We start from the raw sequence: 13,503 nt of genomic DNA on the forward strand, positions 1-13,503 counted from the left end.
AAGAGAGGCAGGGTGGGCTTGTGGAGATGCCCATGGGGAGAGATGGTGAGAGCTGAGCAGGAGCACACCCACCCACACTGAGCTCTGTCAGAGTTTACAAAATGAGCTTAATGCAAATGGACAAGAAGAAAGGATCAGTCCTCAGGATAGCCTGAAATCCAAATCTGTCAGCACTCAGCTCATTAATTATCCTCCAGATCACCTCCTAGATCCGCTGCTGGAATATCTCACGTTGAATGTAAATAAAAATGAGAATCAGAGGGAGACGGGGGAGTCAATACCACAAACCAACTCCTTCTGCAAACGGGTTTTCATTACCATAGGGGCAGGCATTGGTGTCCAGAAAGCACCACAATGCAGGCAATTATGTGCTGGCAGCGCTCTGTATTCACAGGAGCTGCTTTGCAGCAGTGAAGGGCAGTGGAGCTATCGATCAGGTCAGCTCCTGTCACTCCTGAAGGCACCAGGGGCTTTAACAAGGCACGTAAAGGCAGTATTGGAATTGTCACAAGTTCATGCTTCGTTTGTAAGGCAATTTGAAACGGATTTATTGACTCCCTACCCTGCCACCTGCAGGGGGTGGAGGGAAGCAGAGCTATCCAAGCCTCGCCAGGAGCTGCCAGAAGAGGCCCCAGGCAGAAACCTGGGAACAGAGGAAGAGCTGAGTGCTGACTTCTACAAAGATTTCAGGCAGGAAAGCACCCTCATGCTGTGCTCCTCGTGGGAGCTCTGCAAAGTGCTGCTAAAAGCAGCATTGTCCTTCTTCAGCTGCTCCTGTACCCACCTTGAGCAGCACAGCACCCAGCTCGGAGCACAGCAAACTCCCTCCAGGTTTCCCTCTCCCCAGCTCTGAAGTCCTTGGTTTCCTCCTCTGCGGCAAGCAAAGATGTAACAGGAGAAAAGGAGGACCAGCGGGACGTGGCTAGAAAGCACAGTGCAAAGCACTAAGCTACAAAATACAGCCCCTGCCTACATCATGCAGCAGTAGCAGGGAGAGCAGAATAGTTCCCACTACCCAACTCTGCTCCAACACTGGCCAGGCATTTTCCAGCACTGACAGAAAAGGCTTCGTCCAGTTTCCACTGTAGATTAATCCCAGTGAGCTTTGAGGTTCTTACATTTCTCCAAGTTGAGACTTAAGATCACAGAAAAATGGCAATTAAGAATTTTCACCTCTGAGGACCCTAGCTACACAAGCAGCCTTTCCAGGCTGTCACAAACTTAAAAATATACATATATATACACTATTTTACAGCAGGCAGTAAATGGAGATATTGTGTAAAGGCTGTCAGTGTACTAATATGTCAAGAAATGTGGAAATGTAAAGAGAAATCAGGCTTCTTGCAAGCAACTAGGAAGGTTTTGCCTTTTAGCACTTGCTAAGAATTTTAGTTTCCCGATCTATTTCCTTTACAACAAATCTGCTTGGGAAACCCTCCATCACCAGTTACCCTTGCCAGCTAGAGGTCACAGCAGCATGTTGGTTAATGCCTCTTAACCTGAGGAGGATGACAGCTTTTTGGAGGGATGCCCAAGGTAGCCTTCACCCAGCAACCAGCATATTCACTGACCTAGAAGTCAGGCATCAAACAATGAACAGCAGGGACTGAATAGAAAGAGGCACAAGCACATGAATATGAGTGGAGAATTAAATAATTAATACGTTAAGCAAACTCGCAGAGGGAAATGAGGTGGCATCTAGCAAGAGGGGAACAAGGAGCAAGTGCCCCTGTGATTGCATTTAAAATTCAAATCAGCAGACAACTGAGTTATCACATGTGGCCAGAGCCTAAGCAGGCAAGAACAGCAGTAGGGGAGGGTAAAACATAATCACTTGGGCTATAATTATCTGAATCAAGGAATACCACATCATTCCCAAGGCCTACTGAGAGCCAGAAAAGACATCTCAAGGCACGTCTCTCCTTGCTAAGGTGTTTGTCTAAGATTTTCAGATTACTAACGTCTCTTATTTCTATCCAGAGGGATTCAAAAGTAAGCATAGATAGACAAACTGGTCTGGATAAAATTGAGAATGACCTGGTTACTCTCCTGGATCTCACAGTAATTTACACTTCAACCATTTGCAGGAAGCCCATTCATTTCAGGGCTAGCCAGCAGCCACTGGCTCTCAAAACACAGCCAGAGGAATTCTCTCCATTCAGTGAAACCCCTAGCTAGTAGGAACTAGAATTGTAGAACCCTAAAATAAGTCACAAATTGGTTTTCTTTCTAGCCCTTGAATTTTGAACAGTTAGTATATTTAAGACGTGCCTGAGAGATTTTTCTGGAGTCTGCTGAAGGGAAGGAGTTGCTCTACTAAGCAAGAGAGAGGATAGTTCATGACATTTATAGCCCTGAGCAGGCTGATGGCCCATAACTTCCCCTTAGAAAACAAAACATTTGGAAGCAACTTTTCAAGGGAACCTCTGAGTGATTTGCCTCCTCCTCCCACTGTACACCAGGATCCCAAGGCAAGAGCTGCCAATAGTGACTTTAAGTGGATTTAAGCAATAAGCAAGAATATGCCCCAGCATACCATGAGCAGAACGTGCATGATTTGATAGGGTAAGCACTAAATTAAAATAGCTCTGAACTGTTGTGCTGATAAATTAATGTGGAGTACAAAAGTAATTTACTTTCCTCCAGGTAAGTTTAGCACCTAGGTAGTTAGACATAGCTTTGATACTGAAGGAGACAACGTAGAGCATACTTCCTACCAAGTGCTAGGGCTAGCTCTTAATGCTACCTACAATCAGCAGCCCACCTCCCTACCAGTTTAGCTGTAATTTAATTACACAGACTGAGTGTGCCTTCCCTAGACCTCTTCACAAGGGAGAAACCAGTCAGCAATAATCAAAGAACATACATTGGAGAAATGATACCTGCAACGCATCTCTGATTGCAGCAATAGCTTGGCCTGTCAGTTTAGATGGGCTTACTCTTCTGTTTTCAGTGTGAACCGATTCCTATTCAAGGAGAACAGAATGGGGAATACAAGAAGTAAGAAGCAGGGCTTCCTATTCCATAGGCTTTTGGAAGATCAACCTCATTGACGTAACTCTCTAGCAAGTCTGAAAGCAGTGTGTTGTTCTGCCTCTTTGAAAGAGAGTCACATGCAGTGTGCCAAGAGCTCCTAGCTCAACTGAAGCATCTCTTGACCAGGACAGATCAGAATTGGCAAGACCAGAACCAGTAACATTCTGACAGCTACCCCTATGGACTGGCCACCTAGATATCCATGCCTCATCTGTGAAGCCACTCCCGCAAACCACTGTCCCACTACAGGCTGAGAAGTGCTCACCAGGTAGCTGCAGAACAAACATTTTAAACTTCTTCATGCCCACTATGTCCAAGACAGTCACCAAGCACCACATCACCCACAAGACTCTCTCTTTTTAAACACGTCAAATCTACAAGCACCATTCCTAGTCAGTGCCCCTAGTACATGTACCAAAGAACTTGTTATCATCAAGGTACTTCAGGAATCTCCTGGACCTGTTTCTATCAGCTGTGTAGTATTTACAGTTAATGTCTGGCAAACAGAAGCCAACATAAGGACAGGAGCACCTGGCCTAGAGACAGTTCTTTAAAGAATAAATAATCCATGCCACCAACCTGGCAGAGCGGCCTACAGGAGAAGCCCACAGAAACATCTGCCTCATCCCCCACCTGCCCTGCCTATCCCTGCCATTCATCATGACACACCAGGCACAGAGCTCTTCCCTACAGGGTTTGCTCATGTCAATGATGCTGAAGCTCTGGGACTGAGCCAAGACTTCTGGCTTCTCTTGCTAGCTCTTCCTGCTGCACGCACTGGTGTACAAACGCTTTGAATGTGCTTCATCATACCTTACAACTCATGGAGCAGACTGAAGGGTCTGAATAACACAGGGTCCCTCAAAGTTTGGCATGCTCTGCCACGATATCACTGCTAAACTGATTTTATCCCTTCTCATCCTTCAAGTCATAGACACCCCTTCTCCCCCTTCAAAACTAGGGCAAATATCAGGTGACAGACCCCAGTCACACAGCCATCCATGTTCTGATCATCATAGGACATTCTAACAGTCACACTGCCATGGCTTTCTGATGTCATGAGCCACCTCCCTGATGACCCTGACAACAGAACACCAGTCATTAACCAACCTGCACCTTGCTGGCAGCTTGCTGACACAAGGAGCAATTGATGAAGTCAATTTGTGACACCACTTTGTGCTGTCCTTGGTGGAGGAGGATCCATCCTCCTCCACCAAAGAAGCCACAGCTTGAGGAGAGCAGCAGCACGCCGGAGCCGATGGATGTTGATCCACCTGAGAGCAGCGTTGAGCCCATGGAGGTGGACGTCCCTCAGGAGGAGGAGCCCATGGAGGTGGATCCACCTCCATCGAGGCGGGGCAGGCACCCCGACATCGTGTCTGCCTGGAGACGCTGCTGCATCCGTTGGCAGAGCACCAGGGGCTCTCAATTTCAATCTTGGCGTAGAGCAGTCACCATCCACCAGAGAGCCCCTGCGCCAGCTGCTGCTCCCTGCCGCCCTTTCTTCCCCGTCCTCCATCCTCATCCTTCCCCAACACCTCTCACCTCTTCTTCCCTGATCTCTGAGGATACAGGAAGGACCAGAACTGCTGTCCTACAAGCTGCTGTGCTGGGACAGCAGGTGGAGTCCAGCAGATGGCCCCCAGCTCCCTGCGGCCTCCAGGCGCCGTCAGAGAAGATACAGAGGCAGCTGTTCCTTTGGAGAAGTGGAGGACTTTGGTCTGGACGGGAAGAAGGGATGAAGTGCAGCACGAAGGCCTGTTCCAGTTACTCCACTGGGACTTCTGTTTCAACACTGGGCCATAAACAAATTAAATGGGCAGCGTGAATTAACAACAATAAAAGCCTAAGCATTTTTTTTATTATTATTTTTAAAGCACAAATGAGTCCGTGCCTCTCCATTTGGGTATCTGGGAACGCCCACATCCCCTCCCATTGTCCCCAGTGGGAACGACTCTGCCCCACGGGGTGAGGGCCCAGCCCAGGCCTCAGCGCTGGGGAGGGGCCCGGGCACAACAGCCCAGGGCAGGCTGCGGGCACGGCCTGTGCTCGGTGCCGGGCACAGAAGGCCGAAGGAGGTAAAGGGCACAAAGAGCTCCCACCACAGCCTCCACCTGACACAGAACCATAGCAGGAAGGTTGCAGTGGAGTGGGACTTCTGTGTTTCAGGTGTCATTATTGTACCTCAATCTCACAGTGGGTCCCTGCTTTACTTCTATGCATGCATTGCCATTGCTCAGCTTTTCAGCAATGTTTTGAGGAGTGAGTGTTCAGTTCTGAAACTTTGTAGGATCAGAGCTGACATGACTTTGTTTAATTTGTAGGAAGAACACAAAAAGCAGTTGTGTTACGGCCTCAGCTCCACAAATACACTGTATGACATTGCTTTCACTCAAAATCAGAAGAATAAAAACACTCTGAGTAGGGAAGTCATCACCAGATAGCAGCAGACAACTGCACTGAGACAATTAGACCTAGAAGGATGCTGAAACCTGACAGCTTCCTACAGTTCCCCTGAGCTTGGGGACATGCCAAGAGGGCGCTCAGACCTCTAAGCAAGAGGGAGCTAGGGCTTAGTACATTCCAGTCCAGTACTAGACCTTTTTTATTCTTACTTTACCTCTTCCTGCCCTCCCAAAGAGATCAAATACAAGCTAATCTTCTGATACCTGGAAACAAGTAGTAGAAAGATGGGTATCTGCTCTCAGTGCCCCAAGCTGCAGTTCCTACAAGTCTGAACACCACTGCATAGAGCATTTGAAGTGAGTTCCCAGAACCCAGCCCTCCCCCCTCCCATTAACTTAAATAAAAGCATTACTGCTTAGTTGCATGCAAGAACTCTTGAGGGAAGGAAAAGTAGATCACGTTTGCACTCACTCTTGCAGGGTCTCTTCACAATAGAATAGATACAGCATAAGTTCCTGCATGCTATAGTTCTATTTTATGTAGGGTACATAGTACAAGCAGCTTTTAGGAAGAATTCTTTAAACAGCGTACCATTTGAAGGACTAAAACCAACTACAATTATTGCTTTGGATACAAGCATTAACTAGATACACTGATGGAGACATGCACAAACAGCTTCCTAAGGAGGTGGAAGCACAGGAGACCTTCCAGACCATTCTTCCAGCCTCAAACACCAGGTAGCAACACTGCTAAAATCATCACCTCCCTTTAAAGCTATTAAAAACTTAACCACTAGTACCAAAAAGTCATCCAAGTTATGGCAACTGCACCTTCAGTTAGAAGGCCAAGACCAAGCAATTACAGCAGCATGTAGAGCTTCGCTTCAAGATCCTCAGCAACCTTTGACCGCTTCTTTCTCCTGCAAGACTTCCTCCTGCTCCTCCCAAGGAGGAAATGGTCCCACTAGCCAGGACAAAGGCTTATTATGTGAGAGGTAGTCCAGCAGCTCCTCCATGTATTCATAGATCACAGCCAGCCTCTCCTGGCTCTGGCCCAAGACAGTGCTGGACAAGTCTTGGGGGGAATTTGCTGCCAAGAAAGAAGCATGAAGCTCCTCTACAATATTAAAAGAGCATCTCAACCTATCCTGAAGGCTTGAGGGAAGGCCTTTGATTGTAGACACAACTTTAGAGCAGGTGATTTGCAGCTGCTGTGTGATGCTACGTGCCAGGAGCAGGGCCAGAGATTCCATCTCCGAGGAGGAGGCAGGAAGAATATGAGAAGTGAGTTACTTCAAGGAAAAAAAAATAGAAAGAACTAAAAACTTTTGTCAGGGAAATTCCCAGCACTCTTTGCTTTCCTTCCCAGGTAAATACCTCTGGCTTTGCATAGCTCCTATCTCCACTCTCTTCAGAAAGCTTCCTAGTCCAATCCAGCCACATCTGGCATAGCTGCTCTTGCAACTCCTCCTGAAGCTTTTGAGGAAATCCTTGCTTAAACACCTTAATCTGAGGGAGATAAAAAGATACCAGCTGATCTGTCTTGGCAATCAACACAGGTGCTTATCAAAACAATGAAAGTGAGACCAAGCCTAGTTTTCAGTCAAGTCCTGCCCTCCAGCAGGAACACCAAGCTCTACCTACCAGCTCAATGATGCTGTGAAGATGTCCAAAAGCCTCCTGCATGCCCTGCCAGGCCTGCTTCATTTTATCCTTTGAGTGCAGGTAGACAAACTGGTCAAGTTTTTCAGAGAGAGACCCCAGCCGCACAAAATACCTCCTCTTCTCCAACTGCTGCTCCAGAGATATTACATCTGCACCCTCCCCAGCTGCTGCAAGTTTGGCTGAGGAAAGAGACAGTAAATCAATGGTTCATACCAGGCAGAGCAAAGAGGTGTCAGGAGCCAGGTGGCCTCCAGCATGGCACTTCCCACTAGCCCCAGTCCAAACCAGCAGAGCAAGGAATGGGGCCAACTGTCTCAAATTTTATGATCCCATTTCAGACGTTTCCTGACCTAATTCTTCATTTCCAATGGGGAGAGAGTCATCTCCTGTTCTCCCAGCATAGCTCCTGCTCTGTTTACATCCATCTGGTCCACTTTGGAGTCCATAACCATCCCCACGCTGCTAGTTGCTGGGGATCTGGCAGCCTCCACACCACTGTGAAGGGCCTCTTTTGTTGCATCTACCAACTCTGCCGCTCACAAAATCCTTTGCATCAGCCACTGTGGATGACACCATCTCTTTTGTTTCAGAGATAACCTGCAAAAGAGAGATGCCAGGTAAGGGACTGGAATATACAGCGCACTGAAAGTTCTCTGCACAGCAATTGCATGTTACCTGCTCCTGTAAGAGCTTACATTGTGCCTCAGGAGTATTTCATCCCTTGAGAGCTTGCCTCACTCCCAAGGTTAGAAAGCCTAGGAAGAATAAAGCAGCCTTTAATTCTCACCTGGTCCACTAGCTTTTGAAGAAGTGGAAGCTTTTCCCCCAGTTTATCCAAACCCTTGGAGGCATACTCATTTGCTGCAGCCACTGTTAAGAAACAAGAAAAAAATTCAAGCTTGTTTTTCCTGACACTCAAGATTTATGAGACCGAGTATGTTGTTCTGCAAGAACCTAGGTGAAGGTCCCCATCCAGACCACCAGGCCAGGCATGTTCCACTGCAAGATGAATTCACAGCAGTTTGCCTTCATCACACAGACCTGTTCACTTTGATTACAGCAAGCTTTAACTGACATGGACCATAGCCATCTACATGGTGTTTTCCCACCCCCTCCAGGTTTCTTGAGTTCTTGATGAAACAGATGCATAGCCACCCTTTCTGCTCAAACATCCACATGCTGAAGGTTCCAGATCAAGTAGTTACCAACAAAAGAGATGCCTGCCCTGGACTTGGACCGAACTTAGGCTGGTCACCCAGACTTGCATCAGACACTTGTTATTTTAGTGTGGTAATTGTGCATTTCCACACTGATCCCTTTCAGTTCAGGAAGGAAGCCCTTCAGAGGGGCACGCACACCAGGAATTACCTTGAGGCTCCAGAGAAACCAGAACTGGCTGCACACAGCTGGCTGTGGCTTCAGTCAAACTCTTCACTCCTTTCTCTGTTGCATCACACATTGTTCTGATGTAGGGGTGGCTCTCCTTAGCGGAGGCATAAGCTGTAGAAGCCACATCACAGGCAGAGCTGCTCATTGTCAGGTCAGTCAACTGATTTACTATATCCTAGGTGGGGAAAAAAAACCACCATTAAGCATGAAAACAACGCTAAGCTTTCAGTGCAGTGACAAAGCTTCTTCCAGTTACCCATTTGAAACACCTATCTGCGAAACCAAGGCATGTTCATAAGTTCATAAGTTCATAAGGTTGGAAAGGACCTATAAGATCATCTAGTCCAACCATCCTCCTATCACTATCTCTACCCAACTACTAAATTAAGTCCTTTAGCACCTCATCTAAACGCTTCTTAAACAGCGCTAGGGATGGTGCCTCAACCACCTCCCTAGGCAGGCCATTCCAGTGCCTGACCACTCTTTCAGAAAAGAAATGCTTCCTCAGGTCTAATCTAAATCTTCCCCGGCGCAACTTGAAGATGTTTTTTTCTTTCTTGAAATTCCTTGTAGATGGGAGTCACATCGGCAAGCCTCCAATCTTGTGGGACCTCTCCAGATAACCAGGAATGCTGATAGATGGCAGAAAGTGGCTCGGCAATCACCTCTGCTAGCTCCCTCAGCACCCTTGGGTGGATCCCATCTGGCCCCATGGACTTGTGGCAGTTCAGATGGAGGAGAAGATCTCTGACCGTCTCTGCTTGAATCACAGGGGGTGCATTATGCACCCCGTCCCGGACTTCCAGGTCAGGGCAAGTACCATGTGGATAACTGTCCTGTCTATTAAAGACAGATGTGAAGAAGGCATTGAGAACCTCAGCCTTTTCCTTATCATCTCTGGTTATATTGCCTGCCTCGTTGAGTAAAGGAGGGAAATTTTCCTTAGTTTTTCTCCTGCTGTTAATATATTTGTAAAAGGGTTTCCTGTTCTCCTTTACAGCAGTAGCCAGCCTAATTTCAAGCTGGGCTTTAGCATTTCTAATTTTCTGCCTGCAGATCTTGGCCAGTTCTCTGTAGTCACCCCAAGTAGCCTGACCCATCTTCCAGAGGACATAGACTCTCTTTTTCTCTCGGAGTCTCAACAAAAGATCCCGGTTCATCCACACTGGTCTTTTGCTCCTCCGGCATGACTTACGGGACTCCGGGACTGCCTGCTCCTGTGCCTTTAAGATTTCCATCTTGAGGAGCATCCAGGCTTCCTGGGCCCCTTTACCCCTCAGGAGCGAGTCCCAAGGGACCCTTGCAACAAGCGTCCTGAACAGGTCAAAGTCTGCCCTCTGGAAGTCCAAGGTAATAGTTTTGCTAGTCACCCTCTTGACGGCACCCAGAATAGCAAACTCCACCATTTCATGGTCACTCCGGCCAAGACAATCTCCAACCTTCACATCCCCTACTAGTCCTTCCCTGTTAGTGAAAAGCAGGTCAAGCAAGGCATCTCCCCTGGTAGGCTCTTGAACCAGCTGAGTCAGGAAGCAATCATCCACACATTCTAGAAATCTCAAGGACTGCTTCCTCTGCGCAGTATTGTATTTCCAGCATATATCAGGGAAGTTGAAGTCCCCCATGAGAACGAGTGCTGGCCATCGTGCAACATCTACGAGTTGTTTATAGAACATCTCATCTATTTCTTCATCCTGACTAGGTGGTCTATAACAGACCCCCACCACGATGTCACTCCTAAAGACTATCCCCCTGATCCTTATCCATAGACACTCTACTTTGTCATTTCCAACCACTAGTTCTTCAACATCAAAACACTCTTTGATATAGAGAGCTATGCCACCACCCTTTCTTCCCTGTCTATCCCTTCTGAAGAGCTTGTAGCCATCAATCCCAGTATTCCAGTCATGGGAGAGGTCCCACCATGTTTCTGTAATAGCTACAAGGTCATAGTTAGCCTGCCTCACAATGGCTTCAAGCTCTTCTTGTTTATTGCCCATGCTGCGTGCATTGGTATAGATGCACTTCAGCTGAGATATCTGCCTCGCCCCTTTCTCCAGCACAGCCTCCTTAGGCTCTTTACTGGTGAGCCCTGTTTTATCCCCTTCCCCGTCACAGCTAGTTTAAAGCTCTCTCAATGAGTCCAGCTAGCTCCTGTGCTAGGATTCGTTTCCCCCTTTGGGATAGGTGTGTCCCATCAACAGATAACAGGCCAGGAGCCGAGTAAACTGTCCCATGGTCAAAAAACCCAAAGTGTCTATCTCTACACCAACCTCTCAGCCAGTTATTCATCACCTGTGTTTTCCTAGCCCATTCTGTGTCTTTCACCACCCCAGAAGGCATGGAAGCAAACACCACTTGTGCTCCCACCCCTTGAACTAATTGCCCTAATCCCCTGAAATCTCTTTTCATAGTTCACAGGCTTCTCTGAGATATTTCATTGCAGTCTGCCTGAACTACGAGTAATGGGTAGTAGTCGGTGGGGCGTATCAAGTCCGGGAGTCTTCTAGCAATGTCCCTGATCCGAGCCCCAGGGAGACAGCACACTTCCCTGTGGTTTGGGTCTGGTCTGCAAATGGGGCCCTCAGTTCCCTTTAGAAGGGAGCCACCCACTACGATCACCTTCCTTTCTTTCTTGGCAGCAGCAGTCTCAATGCACGGAGGTGACTGCCTTGCCATTGGTGACCTCCTGCGGGAATCTTCCTGCACTTCACCCCTTATCACCTCTTCAACTTCCAATGCTGCAAATCTATTGCTTAGGGGTATCTGGGGACACTGGGGAGGCAGAGGGGGAGATCACCCACGGTACCGAGCAGGGACTCTCTGCCAGCCCTCCCTATCCCTCAGATATCCCCCTTCTGCCCTACGGGGACAGGTCAGGGAGTCCACCACCAACTGTGGGGGATCTCCCTGGTACCTTTCTCTCTGGCTCTCTAGGGAGTTACTCCACCAGTCAATCTCCCGCTCACAGTCCCTGATGGCCCTCAGTCTCTCAACCTCCTCTTTCAATTCAACCACCATGTTAAGCAGATCTTCCACCTGCTCACACCTTGCACAGGAGAACTGCTTAGCACCCTCATCTAGTAGTAGCAGGCTCTGGCACTCCTTGCAACCAGAGACCTGTGTAGCCACACTTCTAGGCAGACCTTCTGTCTGGGTCGCCACAGCCTTCTTAAGGCAAGCCCTCTGTCTTGTAGAGACCATGGCACAAAAAAAAAAAATAAAAACAAAGGAATGAAAAAAATTGAAAGTAAATAAATAAATAATAGTTTATAATAATATACATATAGATATGAATTGTAATGTGATAATTCGCTGCCCTCCCTGAGCCCTTCAGGGATATACCCCTTCAGCCCTAATCAGCTGAGGGGTGTGGGCGAGGGCGCTGGAACCCTGGCAACACCTATGCCTCGTTAACGCCTACCTCGTTCACGCTTCGTTAACCTCTCGCGAGAACAGCCGTTGGGACTGCCTGCTCTCACTCGGTTCCCGAGAGACTGGAACCTCCCGAAAACCCGCCCTGTACCTCAGTCAGCCACTGCAGCTCCGGCTGTGCCGACTTCAAAGCCGTTGATCACGAGGACTGAGCGGTACTTCCGGGTTCTGATCGTTTTAAATCCCCCGCCGTTGTCCTGGCAACGCCTACGCCACGTCAGCCTCTCGCGAGAGAGAGCTGCCGGGGTCTGCCGGGACTCGCTGCTCTCACTCGGTTCCCGAGAGACTGGAGCCTCCCGAAAACCCACCCTGTACCTCAGTCAGCCACTGCAGCTCCGGCTGTGCCGACTTCAAAGCAGTTGATCACGAGGACTGAGCCACATTTCTCGGGACCACCCCACCCCAATGCTTTAGCACCAGTGGGTACTTGGTACCATCACACGTATTTCTGCATGAAGGTAGCAGCACTACTGAGTTTCAGCACGATGAAAACTTAAAGATGCACAGGAAAAAATGTTTAGCTCAGTGATCCTACAGAGATGCTGATTTGGTTGCTTCTGTTTCATAATGATGTTCATAGACATGTAATAGCAGAGTTTTGTGTTCCCATATAATATCATCAAAGTACTGTAAGACTTGAGGTCTTTTAAAAGTCTCTTCACTTCCACCTAACTGTCAGAGTTGCCACTGCCCTCTGTAGCTCTGGCTGCATGTGCCTCTGTACCACTTATCTATGGATCTCCTTATGTCTCTGGGTGATGAAGATTATTAGAAATTAACTGCTGTGATGATGGACCCTAAGCACCGTAGATCTTAATTTTATGCTAAATGCAAGGCATTGTAATTGTAGTTTCTCAAGTGCGTTTAATGGCAAACTCAGTGTTAGAAAAAGGAAGAGCCTCTTTGAAGGAGCAGTGTTTGTGCCATTTGCCTTACAGTCTACTTTCCACTTTCTGTTTTGGGATGAGACAGCAGTGTATCATCTACCTGCACGAGGAGCATGCAGGGCTCCCACCACCCAGCTCCTTGTGTCCTCAGCCATGGATGCCATGTGTGCAACAGTGACTTTATACAAACAGGAGAGCCCAGGCTGGACTGTGGTGCTGAGCTGAGGAGTTGGTTGAGTTGGTTGAGGTCCTGCCAGAACTGACAGTAAGGCTTTGGATGATCAGACTCATAACGGAGTTTTCTCTCTCGTGTAAGAACAGAAAGGCCTTTGATTTCTTGAGCTGTTCATGCGGCTTTCTCTGCCTGGAGTGAGACTTCTGAAGATATTTGTAGGATAAATTGCATTTTGAACCCTTCAAAATCATAGAATCATAAAATGGCTTGGGTTGGAAGGAACTTCAGAGATCATCTAGTTCCAGCCCTGCTGATGTGGGTAAGGCTGCCAGCCACTAAATCAGGCTCCAGATCAGATTGCCCAGTGCCCCATCCAGCCTGGCGTTGAAGACCTCTAGGGATGGGGCATCCAAAGATTTGGAAAAAAACTGATGCTGCCACTGCTTTCATCTGTTCCCTAGAAGATGAGAACACCAACAGCCTTCAGAGGGCCCCAGGCTGTCTGATGGAG

At 48.0% G+C, this 13,503-nt stretch overlaps 1 protein-coding gene across 1 annotated transcript in view; it reads right to left on the minus strand.

Annotated features, from left to right (window-relative positions):
* Window positions 1–6,320: 6,320 nt before the first annotated feature.
* LOC136060174 (perilipin-3-like) overlaps window positions 6,321–13,503 on the minus strand; it is a 41,501-nt gene continuing 34,318 nt past the window's right edge. Inside the window, 8 exon segments of the mRNA XM_065754505.1 lie at window positions 6,321–6,694; window positions 6,819–6,950; window positions 7,086–7,285; window positions 7,457–7,501; window positions 7,504–7,640; window positions 7,642–7,703; window positions 7,894–7,976; window positions 8,475–8,670. Of these exon segments, the coding sequence (XP_065610577.1) occupies window positions 6,335–6,694; window positions 6,819–6,950; window positions 7,086–7,285; window positions 7,457–7,501; window positions 7,504–7,640; window positions 7,642–7,703; window positions 7,894–7,976; window positions 8,475–8,670 (1,215 nt within the window). The 3' untranslated portion in view covers window positions 6,321–6,334.

This window comes from Cyrtonyx montezumae, unplaced genomic scaffold (genome assembly GCF_038088225.1).
Source record: "Cyrtonyx montezumae isolate F1298 unplaced genomic scaffold, pur_monq_1.0 scaffold_9, whole genome shotgun sequence".
NCBI lineage: Eukaryota > Metazoa > Chordata > Aves > Galliformes > Odontophoridae > Cyrtonyx > Cyrtonyx montezumae.